The 19,032-nt window shown below is 45.5% G+C and overlaps 1 protein-coding gene across 2 annotated transcripts in view; it reads left to right on the top strand.

The window, feature by feature from the left end:
- The window catches only part of LOC147022370 (Y+L amino acid transporter 2-like), a 106,221-nt gene that overhangs the window by 71,435 nt on the left and 15,754 nt on the right, over positions 1 to 19,032 (top strand). For both annotated transcript variants that reach the window (XM_085893214.1, XM_085893215.1), the window contains exons 9-10: positions 447 to 596; positions 13,358 to 13,538. In XM_085893214.1, the coding sequence (XP_085749340.1) occupies positions 447 to 596; positions 13,358 to 13,538 (331 nt within the window). The remainder of the gene's footprint in view (positions 1 to 446; positions 597 to 13,357; positions 13,539 to 19,032) is intronic.

The following is a 19,032-nucleotide window of genomic DNA, read 5'->3' as shown; positions in this document are numbered from 1 at the left end:
CTCCTGCTCCCCTTGTTGTATGTTCTCGCTTACGAACCTCAACAATGCATACAAAAAACATTAAAAAAAACTGGCCTGGTCAACCTGCTCTGGAAGTGATTTAATTATGAGAGCGCTTGTCATGAAACTCATCTGACGCGTTATTTTTAGGACATCTAAGAAGATTTCTGACCCGTTCACTTCGTTATGTTGTTTGTTCCCACTCGATTGCTACGAATGATCGTCGATCACGCTTCTTTCACACCGTCAAGAAGTGGAAATTGTCAGAATAACCAGGAGGCTTCCAAAGTAATTTCTTCCTGGCCCCTTACGTTGGCTATTATTTTGTGTACAATTATGTGATGCATGTACGAGTCTGCATTTACTCGTGGCCTTAATGTCTACAGTTTGTACTTTGTTCTTCATCTTCATCAGTGGATGTGTGACGGATAGTTTTACCATTTCAGGGTTTCATGGCTCTTGTGTACCTATGTGTGAAGGACATCTACCAACTCATCAACTACTACAGCTTCAGCTACTGGTTCTTTGTAGGTCTCTCTATTGCTGGGCAGCTGTACCTTCGCTGGAAGAGACCTGACCTAAAGAGACCTCTCAAGGTAACTGCCTACCCCCCCCCCTCCTTCCTTTATTTCTTCTTCTTTGATATATTTTGGAGGGAAAAAAATCACCTGTACTGCACTCACCTGTGCCATTTGTTCCACAGGCATTTAGCTACCTCTGTGTTCTATATCTCCTTTAAAATATCCAATCCATTGGTAAAACTTGATAATAATATAAATAATCACAATAATAAAATTCACTTAGTCCCCTACCACTTTCACCGGAGAGGACTGTAGGTTTGCTCTCCGTCCATCTGTCTGTCTGTCCGCTGTCTGTCCCACCTGTTATTGTTTTTTTCAGAATTTTTCCATACCCTTTAACATATTCAACTGAAACTTGGTGCATGGCTTTATTATCATAAGTTAAAGAACAAGTTCGAGTTTCAGGGCGTTTCGTCAATTTTTCACTGAGTTATACCTTTTTGGACTTAGAACATTTCACATCAGTAAGGGATATGTATCGCAAAGCAATTCTCGCTCTTGTTAAATATTTTTTTCACAGTGATTTAAAGCTTATAGTTGAGCAGGTACATAAACCATGTCCCGGATAAAGCTCGACTTTGGGAGACATCAAAGTACTTTTGTTTGAATTACAAAGACATCAGTAGACGATGGATAAATCTACGTTGGAAATGGCATTTGAATTTGTGATTCCCAACATCCTAATCCTTAGCTTTAGACCGGAATGCCAAACGGGCCAACTCGGACTCACTTGGTTATTTGTGGTTACATGAAATGAGTTATGATAATGGAAACGTTAACAAAGAATGCTGGTTGTTGAATTTTTGCCTTTCTGTCATAAAAGCTGTTCATTCATTAAATCTCACGTTTAATCCTCGAGTGGTATAAAACATTGGATGATGTTTTATACCACTCTGTGGTGTAAGGACCTTCAATTTGGAGCGATGTAACTTTTATTTATTACCTCTGCAACCGTAGGTGGACACAGGTTATGTTTTCACCTCTGTTTGTCTGTCTGTCTCTGTTGGAAGAATATCTCAAAAAGTTGTGGATGCATTCAGACAAAACTTGGTGGAAAAGTTGGGTGTGTGACAAGGATTATTTGATTAGATTTTGATGAAGATTCAATTCTGGATATGAGAATTTTTAAGTGATTCTTCACCCTAGAGAGATAGGACCATCCATCCATCCATCCATTGAGACCATACTCTGTGTAGAGCATTGCTGCTGCCTAAGCAGTCTCCTTGGCTATTGGACTCAATCCTGGATGAGTCACCACTCCGATACTGGATACCAGCAAGCTGGTAAGCTGATTTTGCCAACCTCAGAAGGATGACAGGCAGAGTCAACCCCACCTGGTATTAATTCAACTGCCAAGTGTGATTCAAATTCAGGATCCTGGGATCCCAAGCCCAACACCCTAACCATTAAGCCAACACCAGGCATAGGGCCAAAGATAGGACCAAAAACGATGTATAGCGTGATATTTCAAAAAGTTGTGGATGGGTTTTGACAAATTTTAGTGGATGAGTTGGTTATGTGATGAGAACAAGCCAATTCGATTTTGGTTTAGGTCCGGATCAAACTCCGGCCCATCAGTGGGATACAACACAAACCGTTCAGCGTGGTGGAGGTATGCACTCTACCGAGTGCCGTTCTCGCGGTTACATTCGAGTTGCGTGTGTAATAGGTAGAATGGGTTGATTGGGGGAGAAAAGATCATGAGTGCGTGCATGGACGACAAAACGATATGGCACTGAACCACCACATTGGTGCACTGGAGAGAAGAGCAGGATTGGACTGGCTTATGGAGGAAATTGCATGGGCAGGAGAAAAAGGACATAGAGCGGAGATTAGTGCAAGTATGGGCATTGGAAAGTTAATAAGAAGACAAGTACTTGAAGAGCATGGATGACTTGAAAGGGTGGGGGTGCAAGACTGAGAAATAGAAAATTGAGAGTCCACAAACTTGTCTGTGTTGAGCGTGGATGATGTTGCTCCCCCCAAAAAAGACCCCATTACTTCCTCGTTTGTATTTTTATTTTATTTTATAGATTTACTTGCATAAAACTTATTTTTTAACACAGTAGTTTTGAACATGATTTCATACTCAAGAGTTGTCTTACCTTGAACCTTGAACCTTGAAAATGGAACTGCATCATATAAAATGTGCAAACTCACTGGTATGAGGTCAATGCAAAGTGTGACAGCAAGAAAATAGAATGCAGTCAGAAAGCCAGTCTCATCTCGGGCTCTGAGAGAAGGGAGAAAGGAGGAGAGTGGAGGCTTTGGATATCTTTGTATTACAAAAAGCAATTTGAAAAAAATCTAATCTAATCGAATATATAAAGCTAAATTAGTGTTTACTTATTTGTTTATATATGCTTCAAAACCCCAAAAAACTACTGAACTAAACCCAACCAAATTTTGCATGTTGTCTAAGGGTACCCCAATTATGGTTTCTGTCTGGGTAGCATATCTGAGGGAGGGGGTTCAAGGTGAGGGGAAGACCCCATTTCTCTCTGTAAATGTGTATCGTATAGCTCCACCCCATGGTAGCTGGTATGGTCTTATAAATCATCTTGTATGAAGAAAGTTTAAACAACTGAACAATATGCATTACAGTGATGTTGAAATCTGAATTTGAATAATTTGAAATTTTCAAAATGTGACATTACACTCTTTTTTATGAGGAGGTTCAAACCAAAGCATCCAACATGATCTTCACAGTGAAGTGAAGTGATTTTTGCTCATGCCGTAAGCAGCAAGGATGGTTGATGTAAGTGATGCAAGCTGACTTCAAAGCAGATAGAAGATGACCTCAGACAAATTATAGAGTGAATAGAGGAGAATGTTTGTGAAGTATAACATGTTCCATCCACTAGGACCATACTCTGTACAGAACGCTGGTGCTGCCACAACAGTCTTCTCGGCTATTGGGCGCAATCCTGGACGGGTCACCACTCCGACGCAGGACAATCGAATGGCTCAATCATCCCAGCAAGCTGGTACTCATTTTGCCAACCTCAGAAGGATGACAGGCTGAGTCGACCCCACCTGGTATTAATTCAATGGACGAGCAGGGTTTGAACTCGGGACCCTAGGATCCCAAGCCACCACCCTAACCATTAAGCCAATACCAAGTATATAACATGTTGTCTTAGGATTAAATCCATCAACAAAGTGGTGGGTACTTTTCCTCGTTTGTAATATTTTTATGAAAATAGGACAAAATGTGCATCCAACCAAAAAAGTAACTACGTCTACCCTGCAGATATGATAATAAACAAGCAGGTATAGAAAGCGCAATATCGCCCTGAAGGATAATATTGCCATAATAAATATCGTTTATTATGGCGTCGAGGGGTCTCCTTCGGGGCTCTCTGCTGACGATCTCAAAGTCAATTTTCCGGTCATTATCTGTCCCATTTTAACTGTTTATTTTCTCACCTTCATGTTCCTGTGTGTTCCTAGTTCAGTTTTGTTTCAAAAATCGTGCTATTTTGTGAGATTTTGTCGACGTTGTCTAACCGGATGCTTGAGGCCGAGGCTTGAGGCCTACCGGTTCCCCTCAGTGTACGATCATGTTTATTTGTTTTTTCTCCCCATTACCTTCAATTTCTATCTTCCCCACTTTCCTAACATCCCCCATCCCTCCCAACGAATCACTCTATTTCTTATCTTACAAAAACAAACAAAAAAACAGCTACCTTTCTCCTGATTCTTCTTCTTCATCGCCTCTTCTTCTTCCTCGATTTTTTTTTCCACAACACTTCCATGACCTAATCTATTGAAAACTCTCTCAAACATTAATAATAATAGCAAAAACGATCTCTTATAATGCTTCATCTTCCTCTTTCACACGTGTGGGACTCTTTACTGTATCATAATGCACTACTCTTTTGCTATTTAAACAGACTGTTCTCAAGTCGACCTCTCCTTCATACCTTGCCTAAAAAATCCAATTGTTACAGCATTTCTTCTCTCCATTCTCTGAATTCACCTTTATTGCATCCATCAGGATTTGTGTTAAATCGCATCTCTGACCTAAAACTTAAAAAACCCCAGTTTGCTATGAATGTTCGCTTTCCATCAACCATTCTTGTTTTCCAACTTCAGTGCCAACTCACCCCTCTCACCCCTCACTCTCACTCTCAAAACAACCATCCCACTCTTCTCCGTCCAAGCCTCCCTCTCACCTCTCTCAAAAATTCCCCCCTCACCTTTCGTGCACCTTTCATCCCCTTCACTCATCCTTCTCAAAGTTGCCCCCCCTCACATCCACAAAGCTGCCTCCTTCCACTGCCCTTTCACCTCCATCTCTTCACTCCACTTCCTCAAATCCTCAACTGCCTTCTTCCCCCTCTCTTGTCCCCCCCCTCCCCCAGCACCACAGAGCCTTTTCTCCTCCTTATTCGGCCCCTCCCCAAGCTATTCTGCAATCCCCCACACTCTTTCAACAACCCTCCTAACCTCCCTCCTCGTCCCTTGAACTACCCTCATCCCCCCCACCCCCTGCACCCAAAGCCTCCTGCCCTACCTCTTCATTAAAAGTGTGGACCTCAAATATCCGGGGCCTTCGCTCAAACCTTTCAGATCTTTCCATACAGGTTGCCACTGACAAACCAGACGTAATCTGCCTAACAGAAACTTTCCTCCCCTAAGACATGTCTGACTCCCAAGTATCTCTCCATGGTTACTCCCTCCTCCGGTATGACAGACCTGAGCCTCGTCCTGGTGGAGGAGTTGCTCTCTTCATCAAAGACTCTATTCCTCACTCTCCATGCACTGCCCTCACTCCCCCACACCCCAGGAATACCTCTGGCTACGGCTTCCCCTCCACTCCCACCTCATCTTTATATGTGTACTGTACCATCCACCGAACAGTGATGACTCCATCTACACCTCACTATCCGAAAACATGGACCATCTTCTATCTTCTCATCCAAACTCTCTCTTCCTCATATGTGGCGACTTCAATTATCATCATGCCAGTTGGCTAGGTGTGGGTACCTCTCTCACCTGTCATGGCACCTCAGCAAAAGCTTTCTGCGACTCATTGGGACTGACTCAATCGATCAACTTCCCAACGCGGATCTCAAGCACTGGTACTCCATCTCTTCTGGATCTGATTTTGACAAATTTCCCTGACAATATCTGCTGCTCTTGCCTCCGCTCAAATCGGTTCTTCTGACCATGTCCTTGTCAAAGTGGACATCTCTCTGGCTGTTATCAGAGAACCCCCTCACCGCCGTCGAGTCTGGCATTTCACTCAAGCCGACTGGCAGGGTCTCCAAGCAGCCATCAAACTTATAGACTGGTCTCCTATCGCTACTTTCTCCAACACCAACTCATCCTGGGAATTCTTTCAAAGAAACTTGCTCTCCCTCATGCACAGATTTATCCCCTCTCGTCTTCAATTGTCCTCCCCTTCCTCCCGCCTTTGGTTCACTGAAGCTTCTGGTGAGGCAGTTGTCCTGAAACAACTTGCCTTTGCCTCATGGAAAGCTAACCCAACTGAGGGCAATCTCAGTTCCTTCCACAAAGCTCAGAACAAGTGTGTATCTACCCTCAGGAGAGCCAGAAAACAACATCTTTCTAATCTCAAGTCAGAACTATCAAACCTCTCTTCCTCCTCAAAATCCTGGTGGCGTCTAATCAAATCTGTTTCGGGTGTATGTTCCCCTTCCATCTCCTCCCTTACCTCAAATGGCCCCACTGCTGATACCGCACGTGAAAAGGCTGAATGCCCAAACTCGGTGTTTGCAGCTAAACCTTGTGTCCAAAACCCATCACTTTCTCTACCCACCTTACCCAGTCAAACCCAGCTGTCCCTGGACTCTGTGTCCTTTTCTCCTGACAAGGTGGAGAGCATGCTGTCAAACCTCGAGTCAGATTCTGCAACCGGTCCAGACGGTATAAGCCCACGTGTCCTCAAAGCCTGCTCTTCTGCTCTTGCTCACCCTCTCTCTGTTGTATTCACCCTCTCATTTGCTCAAGGTCATCTGCCATCTGCTTGGAAATCAGCAAACATCACTCCCCTGCATAAAAAGTTGCAAAAACAGATCTCTCCAACTAAAGACCAATCAGCCTTCTCCCAATCATCAGCAAGGTTATGGAATCCATCATCGCTTCTGACATGAAATCCTTCCTCTTCTCCCATGGCTTGATTTCCGATCATCAATTTGGTTTCAGACCAGGTCACTCTACCCTGATATGCTGCTTCTGCTCTCCCAACAATGGATGGAGGTCGTCAATGCCAGACATGAAATCAGAGCCATATTCCCAGACATATCGTGTGCTTTTGACACAGTCTGGCACCCTGCCCTGCTCACCAAACTCTTCCTATGGTATCCAAGGCCATCTCCACTCATGGCTCGCAGACTTCCCCTCCTGTCGCAGTCAACGTGTGGCCCTCAATGGAGTTCTTTCATTCCCTCTTCCTGTCCAGGCTGGAGTTCCTCAAGGCAGTGTTCTGGACCCTGTTCTTTTTCTGGTTTTCATCAATGATCTCTCGGACTCTCTGGAAAATCCTCTATATCTCTTTGCTGATGACTTCACCCTCTGCCATACCATCGGTCATTCCTCAGACTGGCAAGCAGCAGCTTCTTCGCTCACTGCAGATCTGGATTAGATCACAAACTGGTCCAACACGTGGAACATGTCTTTCAATCCGGACAAATCTCACACTCTGACTTTGTCTCTTTGAAAGGACTGTTTAGAAAACCCCCTCATCCACTTTCTCAACAATCCTCTGGAAGAAGTCCTTTCTTTCAAGCTTCTGGGTCTCACTATCTGCCATGACCTTTCCTGGGAAAGTCACATTTCCAACCTCGCCTCCAAAGCCAGTCGCCGACTGGGAATCCTCCTTCGTGCAAAGTCCTTCCTCGGCCCTCCTGAACTCCTGACCACTTACAAAGCTTTTGTCCGTAGCCTGATGGAGTACTGCTCTCCCCTCTGGGTTGGTGCTCCTGCCTCCCACCTTTCTCGGCTTCACGCTGAAGAAACAAAGGCATTTCGGATCATTGGCATCTCCCGCAATGAGGCTGAGTCTTTGGACCTCTCACCCAATCACTGCTGGTGGGTCCGTGATCTTTCTGTCTTCTACCGACTCCTCTCCAGCCTTGCCTCCCCTGCTCTCTCTGCAATTTGTCCCCACCACATTTCCACAGGGCGCTCAAGGTCCGCCAACAACCCCCTTCTGGTAAAACTACCAAAATCACGAATCACTGCTCATCTTCACTCTTTCATTCCTCTTTTTTCCTGCCTTTGGAAGAAACTCCCTCACTCTATTCTTTCCCATTCTTCCCTCCAGGCTTTCAAACCAGCTGTTCACCACCACCTCTTATCATCCCCCATCCAAATCCTCGATCTTTTCTACCCCCGATAATCCACCCAAGCCCACCTCCTTCAAATTCCCTGCTTTCCTTCCTGAAAGTCCCTGTAATGTCCATCTTCTATTAGTGGGGCAGATAACAGCAATTTTTTAGAGGAATCGTGCAAATGATGATACAAGCATCAAATTTGGCACATTTGTTCTCCAGGGGATTCTAATCAAATCTGCCTGATTGGCCATTTGAAAATCCAAATTTTCAAAAATTTGAATAAAAAAAAACAACTTCAAAAAAGTCAAGATCAGGAGTCAATGTTGGATGCTAGCTGAGATTGGTGAATGTTTCAGAAACATCATCAAAGACGTTCCAAGTATGCCATGCAGTTTTCTTCCCTTTACTATGGAAGGCAGACACGACGTCACATCCAGTGAATGCATGGAAGTATGGGATCCCTCTTGCTTTCTCAGGCCCTATTGCAGAAACTACCTCATGGACTGGAATCCATCGCGCCTTGGCTCCTTGGCCAAAGGCAATCCACATGTTCTCAAGACCTAGTTCCTGTAAGGATGGCAGTACAGATATTGCTATGACTAGTACGTCCGTGTCATTAGCCTTAATGATAATGGACTTGCTACCAACCGTCGTTGCATCCCTGGCGTGTACAAATATTTGAGTGTCAGCTTCTTCATGACAACATGGACCACCATGAAGCCACCAGTGACTTCCTTGTGTTGCTCATGGCATCTTCTCCTTTTGTGACAATGACTGTGCTTGTCGTCTGTGCTTCACACATCTTTTCCGCAAGGAAGTGAAACAGCTCAGTCTTGTTGCTGTCATCTCGAAGAAAGCTTCTCCAGTTACTTGGGGTCTTACTGGTTCCTGTCACTCTTCTTCTGATTCCTTGCCCCCTTTTCGACCTTGCCTCGGACTTCAGACTTGACTTCTTGTACACATCAAACACTACGTCCACCCTCTTCGTACCTGGCACCATAGGATTCCACCTTTGGGATGATGTCTTCTTTCGCATAGTCATCAAACATCTTTGAAGTGTGTGGAGGTAGGGCATTGATAAGTGCTGAGCCATCAATGATGACTGCATCTCCCCTTGGTTCTCTGTCTGGGGCGTTCACTTGCGCTTTAACAATTTCAGCCAGCTGTGACTTCAATTTTTTTTGTTTTTTTGGGGTTTTTTTCCAAATTTTTCAAAATTTGGATTTTCAAATGGCCAATCAGGCAGATTTGATCAGAAAGCCCTGCAGAACAGAAATGCCAAATTTGATGCTTGTATCATAATTTGCATGATTTTTTCTTCTATCTACGACACTTTCTTCCCCATGTTCCCCGTCGAACATCCCTCTCCCTTCCACGGATCTCCTAATGTCTCTGTTCCCCACTCTTTTGTCCCTCCCACTCCCTCCCCTCTTGTCTCATGTCCCCCTTGCTGTGCGTTGTGTGTTTGCTCTCACACGAGCCTCGACAAGGTATAAAAAAGAAAGAAAGAAAGAGGGAATTATAAGGCTGGAGGGAACAATGAATGGAGAAAATGGTCCAGTGACCTTTTTTGGTTGGATGCACATTTTTTTTTCTTTAAAAATGTATAATCCTAACCGCATCAATCTTATCTATACTATAAGAGAGCCGTGTGTGTGTGTGTGTGTGTGTGTGTGTGTGTGTGTGTGTGTGTGTGTGTGTGTGTGTGTGTGTGTGTGTGTGTGTGTGTGTGTGTGTGTGTGTCTCTCTCGCCATTTTTCTCAGAGATGGCTGAACGGATCGTCGTCAAACTCCTTTGAGATGTCACACCCCACTGGAAACCCGTTCCCTTACACAGCCCAGTGGAACAGGGTTATCTGCTAGTACACAAAAAAAACAAAGGCTGCAATGAATTAGAACAGACATTCCAAAGCACAAAACTATTGTGACGGACCGCGCTGCTCTCAGATACCCCAGAGAGTCCAAGGAGTCTATAAAAAGACCACGGATGTCGTCTGTAACACTCACCTCTGGTTAGATTATTGCGTCCAGTGTCGGTTTACCGTACCTGTGAGAATACAGCGACAGATGGTGTAAGCGTTACGCGCCCAAGATGGAGGGAGGGATAAGAAGAAGAAGGATAGGACAAAAAGAAACATACCTACTGCTTATAATTCAGAACACCTCACTGTACTATAAATGGTGGAGGCTTGTAATACCCTCCCCAACCTAAAGAGGGCACGACATATGATGCACATTCACATGGAGAATTTTCTTCCTCGCCCCCCAAGACCACCAGCAGAGATAAAAAAAAAGACCCCAATACATGAAGTGGGGACGTGTTGATCCGATGTAGCAAATCTGGATGTAATCGGGCCAGAACTATCGGAGGAGTAGGAGAAATAGCCCAGAACTGTTGGACGAACACACAAACACTGGTCTGTGAATTATAATAAGGATTACGTTGCCCCGTTGGCTTTCCATTGAACTTATTTACACATAAGAGATAGAAGACAATGGGAGAGGTGGGGGACGAGAGAGAGAGAGAGAGAGAGAGAGAGAGAGAGAGAGAGAGAGAGAGAGAGAGAGAGAGAGAGAGAGAGAGAGAGAGAGAGAGAGAGAGAGAGAGAGAGAGAGAGAGAGAGAGAGAGAGAGAGAGAGAGAGAGAGACACAGAGAGACAGACAGAGAGAGAGAGAGAGAGAGAGAGAGAGAGAGAGAGAGAGAGAGAGAGAGAGAGAGAGAGAGAGAGAGAGAGAGAGAGAGAGAGGCGGAGACATTGTTGTGGGGCTGGGTTTCGGTGGCGAGCACGACCGCTAGGGGGAGTAGTAGAGTCTCCTCCACCGGAATTTAGATCGTGACCCTCGGATAAGTCCGAAAGGCATGGGCCCCTTACAGGACCATGAATCACCAATAATTTGACCACGTGGGGTAGGGTTACTTGCCAAACTTCAATATACCTAAGTACCCATGCGGCAAAGCTACCGGGGAAGTCACACCCTCGGCAGACCTCGAGCGGAACGAGCTGTTACCGTGCTCGAACCGTGTGTAACCCAAGCGGATGGTTTACGAGGCCTGTCGGTCCAAATGAACAATTACGGCAACAACTGCCTTCCTATTCCCCAATACTCACCGTGGCAAACCAACGGCAGAAATGACAAAGAACGAGCTGGTACATTCAACAAAAGGGATATTTATTTATAACAATAATCGGGGAGGGGAACACAGAGCAGAGTTATCATGAATAAAGAAAGGTATCAAATGTACAAGCAATTCCTTAAACAATTCTATTTGGAGACAGGGCCCACGGACACACACACGCACACACAAATACCCCAGAAAGAGATGCACCTCGAGGTCTTTATTGCCGCTTCAGCTCGGAAGGAAGACGAGCTGAGGGAAGAGAACGTGCTGGCTACCTGGCTGCGTTCACGCGGCTGGACGACCTCACCTTCCCGGAGCACCAGTCGCCAAAGAACGGACCAGGGTAGCCGAACCCAGAGGAGGTGAGATGAGGTGATCTCCCATGATGAGATGGTCGACCGCTTGTAATGCGCCAGACAAGACGCCTCGGATGCGCGGGATGCGGTCAGCCACAGACCCAGACAGAAGCATGCTCAAGCCGACGGGATGCAATCTTCAATGCTTTTTTCCATCGTTTTTCGGGGCGGGTCCGCTCCCATTGGGTGGACGGCATGTCACGGCTCCGCCTTCTTGAGAAGGACTGCCCCGGCTTTGGTCCGCGCGTCGCCCATTGGGCGGAAAATGACGCATACCCTTATTTGGCGAGCAGCCAGAACGAAGCGTTTGTGCCCATATTTGGACCAAGCCAGAGCGGAATGCTTCTTGACCATATTTGGTGCGAAATCCACACTGCCTGGGGCATGGAATTCCGCACACGCCCGCATGCTGGCGAGCGCTCGAAGAGCGCGGACAATGCCACGAGCAGAGGGTTGTTGTTGTTGGTGATGTAAAAATCCTAACTATAAAATAATTCACAGCGCACGTATATATAATTAATCACCCATTAAGCATAGGACGGGACCCGAAGTATAAACACATACTTACCGATATAACTGATCTATAAGGACTCTGGCTGTTGTGTGCGATGGGTTCCAGTTTCGTAACAATATTGGTGACCCAGCTATAAACTGTCATCTTGGTGTTTCACAGGCAGGGTGATTCATCAATGTGTGTTCCGTCCCTCGACTGGACGGTAAACAGGTGTCCCATCTGCCAGCATTTGTTTGTGGACGTTAAAGATCCCACGGTGTGAAGGGTAGGCGAGCTATTGCCGGCATCCCAAACAAATTCCAACGTCCTGCTCTAACCAGCAGAGGGCATCATATCAGTGGCACAGCCGCACCCTCAGCCAATGATGCTACCCTGTAGCCTTGTGCTGTATGTGAATGAAGAAGAAAAAAACCAACATAGTAACATACTAATAGATGTGGAGAGGGAGGGACGTTAATGAGGAGGAAAAGGTCACGTATCGAGATAGAGGATGACCAGAGGTGCTTGTGCTCTGATAACTTGAAGCCCTGGAGGGTTAGGGTTGAATGGAATAGACTGAGAACGGAGGTTCCGCAAGCAGGAGAAAAGGCCACAAAGGAGCGCAGGTGAACATTGAGCTTGAATTCAGCAATTTCAGAAATGGCGGGTTGCTGGAAGAATGCATGCAACCTGTATGGACTGAGGATAAACGGCGGGATGAAAGAGCAGAGGGCAAGACCTTCAGAGAAGCAGTAGAAAACTGAACAGGGTCTCATCAGTCCTTTAATTGAACACGATTTCCTGTGGGTGCGCTTACTTGCCTGTTGGCGTCACTCGCCATGATGACTCGAGATTTAGCTGAGCTTCTTACAAAGTGGCTAGATTATGGGATTTAATCCAAACTCGATGGCCTACTCTTGTAGGCCTTTGAGCGAGTCTTATATTCCAAAAGAAAAGCAAAATGGCATCTTTTAATTGTGGAGCCCTAAACCACTGATCTGTCAGGATTCCATTGCTAATGAAAAAGTCATGTGCCAACCTCCATCTTTAAAGGTTTTCTGCTCTTCATGGAGGTGAGTGTTCGGAGGCTGAGCATAACACCGAGCTCTTACCAGGGAGTATTTCTTGTTTCGCATTTTTCCTTGAAAGTACGTGGTTTTCTGTTGGCAAGAGCAATGGATTGCCTTCTGGGTACTGACTGTTAAGAGATTTAGAGCACGATGAATTACTGTATCATTTATACCAAGTTGTAATGGATGAAATTGAAAGAAATGTGGGAAGGTGGGAGAGTAGCTCTCAGTGTTGATATGCAAAGGTTGGCAGCTATGTTACTAATATGATCCCTCACTATCATTTCTGGTTCCTCCTTTCTCACCCTCTTGTGCTTCTGAAGTTCTGAGTTCTAAAGTTATACCTCGATCTCACCATTGTGGTTTTTCATGTCTGAGCAATTATTTTACGATTCCTCAAGTTTATTTGAACCTGTCATCCTCCCTTACAGCTGAGCATAGCATTCCCTGTGGTGTTCTGTCTACTCTGCATCTTCCTCGTCGCATTACCTTTGTACAGCGACACCATCAACTCACTGATAGGGGTTGCCATTGCCCTCTCTGGCATTCCTGTTTACTACATTACCATCAAACGCAGCGACCGTTGCCCAGATATTCTGCTGAACATCTCAGGTAGCTATGGTTTCAAAAAACAAAATCACTTTTGTCCATATCTGAATGACCTTCACATTTGCTTCTCGCATCTCACACTATTTGAATATACAGTGCCTTCAGGAAGTATTCACGTCCCTCAATTTTTTTTCACATTTTGTTGTGTTCCAGCCTGAATTTAAAAATGATTCAATAGAGATTTATTTTTTTGTCGACACATAATACCCCATAATGTCAGTGGAATTTGTTTTTGAGAAATTTTTATGTATCAATCTAAAATGAAAAGTTGAAATGTGTTGTGTCAATAAGTATTCACACCCCCCTTTGCTATGACACTCCAAATTGAGCTCATGTGCATCCAATTTCCTTTGATCATCCTTGAGATGTCTCTACAACTTCATGGGAGTCTCCTGTGACCAATTCAATTGATTAGACATGATTTATAAAAGAAACATCCCTTCCTATATAAGGTCCCGCTGTTGACTGTGCATGTCAGAGCAGAAAATCCACAATGAAGTCCAAGGAACTGTCCGTAGAACTTCGAGATTGAATTGTGAGGAGCCATAGATCTGGGGAAGAGTATAAAGCAATTTCTAGAGTTTTGAAAGTTCCCAAGAGCACAGTGAACTCCATCATTAGGAAATGCAAATAATATGGAACCACCAAGACTCTTCCTACAGCTCGCAGTCTGACAAAACTGAGCAACTGGGCAAGAAGTAAAAAAAGACATAAAATGTCAGAGCCCCTGTTGTTTTCATAATTTTGCTGTATGGAGTTTAAGGGCTGGTCCATATTGATGTACAACTAAATTAGCCGTCAGTCCACCAGTCGGCCGTCTTTGATCAGATAGCGGAATAAAGTGAGGTGCACGTGTATGCCGTCATGTACTGTGCTTGTGCCAAGTTTGAATGAAATCAGACCGTGCATGTCTGAGAAATGGTTGGGGACACATTTAAGTAACAAAATGGCCACCAGTCGGCCATCTTTGATCTGATCTCAAAAACAAATGACGTGCTTATGTAAACCATCATTCATTATCTGTGGGCCAAGTTTGAACGAGATCGGCAAATGCATGTCTCAGAAATGGTTGAGGACGTGTTTGACACCGGTTATTTTTTTACAAATAATATGGCTGCCAGTCGGCCATCTTTGATCACATCGCAAACAAAGTGATGTGCTTGTATATACACCACCATTTGTTGTCTTTGTGCCAAGTACGAATGAAATCGGTCCATACATGTCTGAGATATGGTTGCGGACGAGCGCACGCACGGACACGAAAATTGAGACCAAATCCATAACCCCCCATTTCGGACTAAGTCCAACGGGGGCTCATAACATTAATTACACTTGATACAAGTCCACCCACACATGCCCGATGTCACATGCACAATTATTATGAAAGCGACGTTTGCTTCTACCATCCACATGTTGCAGTGAATGCCCTCCCTACACCCAACCCCCATCCCCTCCTACTCCTCCTATCTGTTGGAGGGTTTTTCACACATGAAACACGATGCCTGCACATTCCCGGATGAATCAATGATTGAAACCTTGGACAGATGCCTTGCCTTCTGGGCAGCTGGCGATACGATTTGGTTTGTCCTTTAGTTTTGCAGCAATGGTAGCTGGTATGAATTGTAGATGAATGTAAAGTCTTTTTTCCCCCTTTTTTTCGGCCTCTGCTGACGAAGTCACCAGTGACATTGTTTTTGGGTTGTCCATGCAAATTTTTCTGTTTTCTCTGCAACCGCTTATCCGATTGACACAAATTTTTCACCATAGGTGAGACTACTCATGCAGAATGTTTGAATGATAATTATGACGTCGTAGCTTTGGCATACTAAGGGGGGTGTGGGAAGGGGGCTCCGCCGTGGGTGATAGCCGGGGGCGGGGTGTTCCATTGGGAGAGTTGAAATACCAGCACGATGATATAACGATTGTTTCAGTGGCAAGTGATATCATAATCTTGAATTGAACCCCCTAACTTGATGAGGCAGCAGGGCACAGATCAAGTCCCATCACAGCAATTGCTGCACGACCTGTAAGCAACAAGTGTCACCTGCCACACGACCAATTATCTCTGCCCCGCTCATCACCAGTCAGGAGCTTTGCAGCCAGGAACATTAAATTCAACAACAAAAAAGCACGCTGACGATAACACGGCGATGATGTCACGTGCATAAATTACACCAATACATAACCTCCAAACTTGGAGGCATCCGTATGGTCCTCAAGCCTTTGCAGACAGATTAAAGCCGATGGTCACAAATAGACAAAAGCAGAGATGTCAATCTCGATTTCATCCTTGTTATGGGCTCATCAGGACAACATACTGCTAGTCGTTATTTGTGACCATATTAGGCTCATTCATGTAGCCTGATGTTGGCTTAGTGGTTAGGGTGGTGGCTTGGGATCCTCGGGGTCCTGAGTTCAAGCCCCGCTGGCCACTGAATTAACATCAGGGGGGTTGACGCAGCCTGTCATCCTTCCGAGGTCGGCGAGATGAGCATCAGTATACTGATATATAATTATCCCTGCATGTCGAAGGCGACTGAAGGGTTGGCATCGGGAAGGGCATCCGGCCGTAAAAACATTGCCTCAAGTTTTAATTAATAGGTCACATGGTCTGGCAGCCATGTTGCATTGAAAGAAAAACTTTTTAAAAAATTTCTCTTGAACCGCTTCATCAATCGACGTGAAACTTTACAATTGTGATGTGGTAGTCATGGGGAATATATTGTTATGGTTGTGGGGTAGATGGGGGAATTTCATTGGAGTGTATAGAGTTGCTTGGTCCGTGGATGTGGAGGAGACGTCTCGATGTAAACTAAGTAGGGAAACTGTGAGCTTAAGTGTTACTGGTCACCACACGGGGGGTGGTGCTGTGCTAATTAGGTAGGGATTAAGGATAATTTCTCCCACTTTGTAATTGCTTCTGTGACCTTTTCCTATGTTTTTATTTTATTTCAAGACCGATGATAAAAAGGGATCACATCCTTTCAACAACAACTGAGCTGCACATCCAAGCAGGCAGAAAGCCCCGCCTCCAGGGTGATGGCTGGTGAAACCATGCCCCCAGAGTGAATGATTGAGTGGTGTGACGTGAGTAAGAGGAGGATGAGCGCGTCTCTGGAGGAAAATGGGGAAGCCTCCCATTGCATGAGGAGAGAAAAATGTTGCGTTGTTTTATGACGAGCGGACCGAGTACGGGATAGAATTGGTAGCCAGAGCACGAGGGAGATGGAGGTGCAGTGAGGAATGCGGTTAAGGCGTGAAGAAGGTTTGGTGGAGATGGGAGGATTGAGACAGCATTGGTGTTCTGGGAGGGGAACAAGTAGGACACAGTTGTGGGAGGACACGGTCGAGTGAGGGGGTCTCGCTGGCTGGCTACGTCTGGACACGACGAAATACAGCAACACAATTCTTGTGAATTTGCCCACATGATGGAACAAGATGCTAGTCGTCGACTGTTGAGCTGCATCGTGTGAGACGTGCCTCGAAGCCTCGTGTTGTGCCATTCTGGGAGAGCGAGCCCGGCATTCTGCAGAGGAGCGGCTTCGACCACCCCAATCGTGAATATGAACCTTTACGACAGCTTGTGGGTTCTCTTGACGAAAGGAAGATCCGCGCGAATTACCTCCCGTATGCTTCCTGCAATGAGAGCGGCTTGGCGCCATTTTGGGCGCGGATTCCCACTGCACAGGACGACGCTGCTCGACCCCAACGCTCAGAAAAGATCACTTCTGGACCCGAAGCTAAGTGCCAAAATAAAGGAGGGATTTTTCTTTTCCTTTATCATTCCCCCTTGTCCGTTTTTGTGTCTGAGTGCAGAGGCGCCTCAAATAGGAATTTTGATTTGTAACCTCATGTCTTGATTTATTTCCATTATAACTATTTGATTTTCTGTTTATTAAAGCATTATTTATCTAATTTGCTGGTGTCCTTGTATCTGTTGTGATTTCGAGCTCAACGCCCTTTGTGCTGTGTATCGATCTGCTCCATCCGTGTAGCTACTCTTTCCCATGCGCGCGCTCGCGTGCGCCATAATCTCCGACAATCTCAGCTGTCAGCCTCCAAGGGAAACCGCTCAGCTCTCCATCCAGGTTGGGGCAAAACCCCCTGGACACGACAATATGTTTTAAATATCAACCTGATCAGACGCATGGTCGAGCAGCCAGAATTATTTAAAGTTTTCAATCTGGTATCAGGGATTTAAATCAAACTTGGTACAAGTATTATTATGATGTGATAATGTGGGTGGGGGCATATCTGGTGACTTCGTGATGTTGAAGAGTGCCCTTCCAGTTTCTTTTTTTCCCCTTCAGTATTTTGTCCGAGTGAAGTTTATTTCAATCACTGTGAATTTTTTTTTTTTTTTGCCTTTACTCACATATGTTGTTTTTTTTCTTTTTCTTAAGTATTGAAATATGAAACCGACACTCTCTACTTTTATTGTATGAACATGTTTGTTTGCCTTCAGTAGTCCTCGTGGCTAAATCTTTCAATCCAAACAATCATTATTACTATATACTATGCTCAGTATGACACTGTCGTACATTATGTTTTTGGGGAAAAAAATGTTTGTGGGGAAAAGGGGTGGGAGTGGATGATGAAATGGTGGGGGGAAGAGAGCGGGAGCGTTTGAAGGTTCGTGTCGGAGAAAGGGGGAAATATGGTTGGAGGGGGATTCACTTACCATGGCAGTGATATTCATGTCTCTGCTGGCTGAGAGCCAGAGGTCAACGGATGTCTGGGTCGGGTCTGGGGAGTCATGGATTCACTGGATCATGGGGTGTGGTGCTGCCGGTACCTGTGCGGGAGGACGAAAGTCCGAGTGTTCAGGTCCTTGGTGCTTCCAGTCTTGCTCTACGGATGTGAGACTTGGACTTTGACCAGAGATCTGAGATAGAGACTTCATTCCTTTGGTACCAGGTCTCTTCTGAGAATCCTTGGCTATCGCTGGTCAGACTTTGTGTCCAACGAGCGGTTGTTGAGAGAAACTCAAATGAGATTTGTTACCTGCATGGTCCGTGAGCATCAGCTGCGGCTGTATGGACATGTGGCTCGTTTTCCTGACGCTGATCCTGCTCACCAGATTCTCTCAGCGAGGGAGCCTTGTGAGTGGAGGAGGCCAATGGGCCGACCACGTTCCTCGTGGTTGCAGCAGGTTGATCAGTATCTCAAGGATATGGGGATGGGCCTGGCATCTGCCTGGGGGATTTGCCAGACGGAGGCCCCTGGAGTACCGGCAGAAAGTGGATGCAGCGACGCGCGGCTCCGGCGCTTGCTTCCATTCCTGACCTGACCTGGCCTGAGATGATTCTGATATGCCATACTCTTTTACAGAGCATTGGTGCTGCCGAAACAGTTTCTTGGCAAGGGTGATACTGAGTGGTTTTCCATTGCCTTCCCAGCAGTAGTTAGGGCAGGGCTTTAGAATTTGTTCAGGGTGCTGGTGATAGCTCGTCTATTCTTCGCGAAGGACACTGTAGGATCTTTAACCTCCACCAAC

This window comes from Eptatretus burgeri, chromosome 8, assembly GCF_056783735.1.
Source record: "Eptatretus burgeri isolate ZD-2024b chromosome 8, Ebu_testis_v1, whole genome shotgun sequence".
In the NCBI taxonomy this organism is placed as follows: domain Eukaryota; kingdom Metazoa; phylum Chordata; class Myxini; order Myxiniformes; family Myxinidae; genus Eptatretus; species Eptatretus burgeri.
Note: the sequence above shows the minus strand (reverse complement) of the source record. Positions and strands in the feature narration are given on the sequence as shown.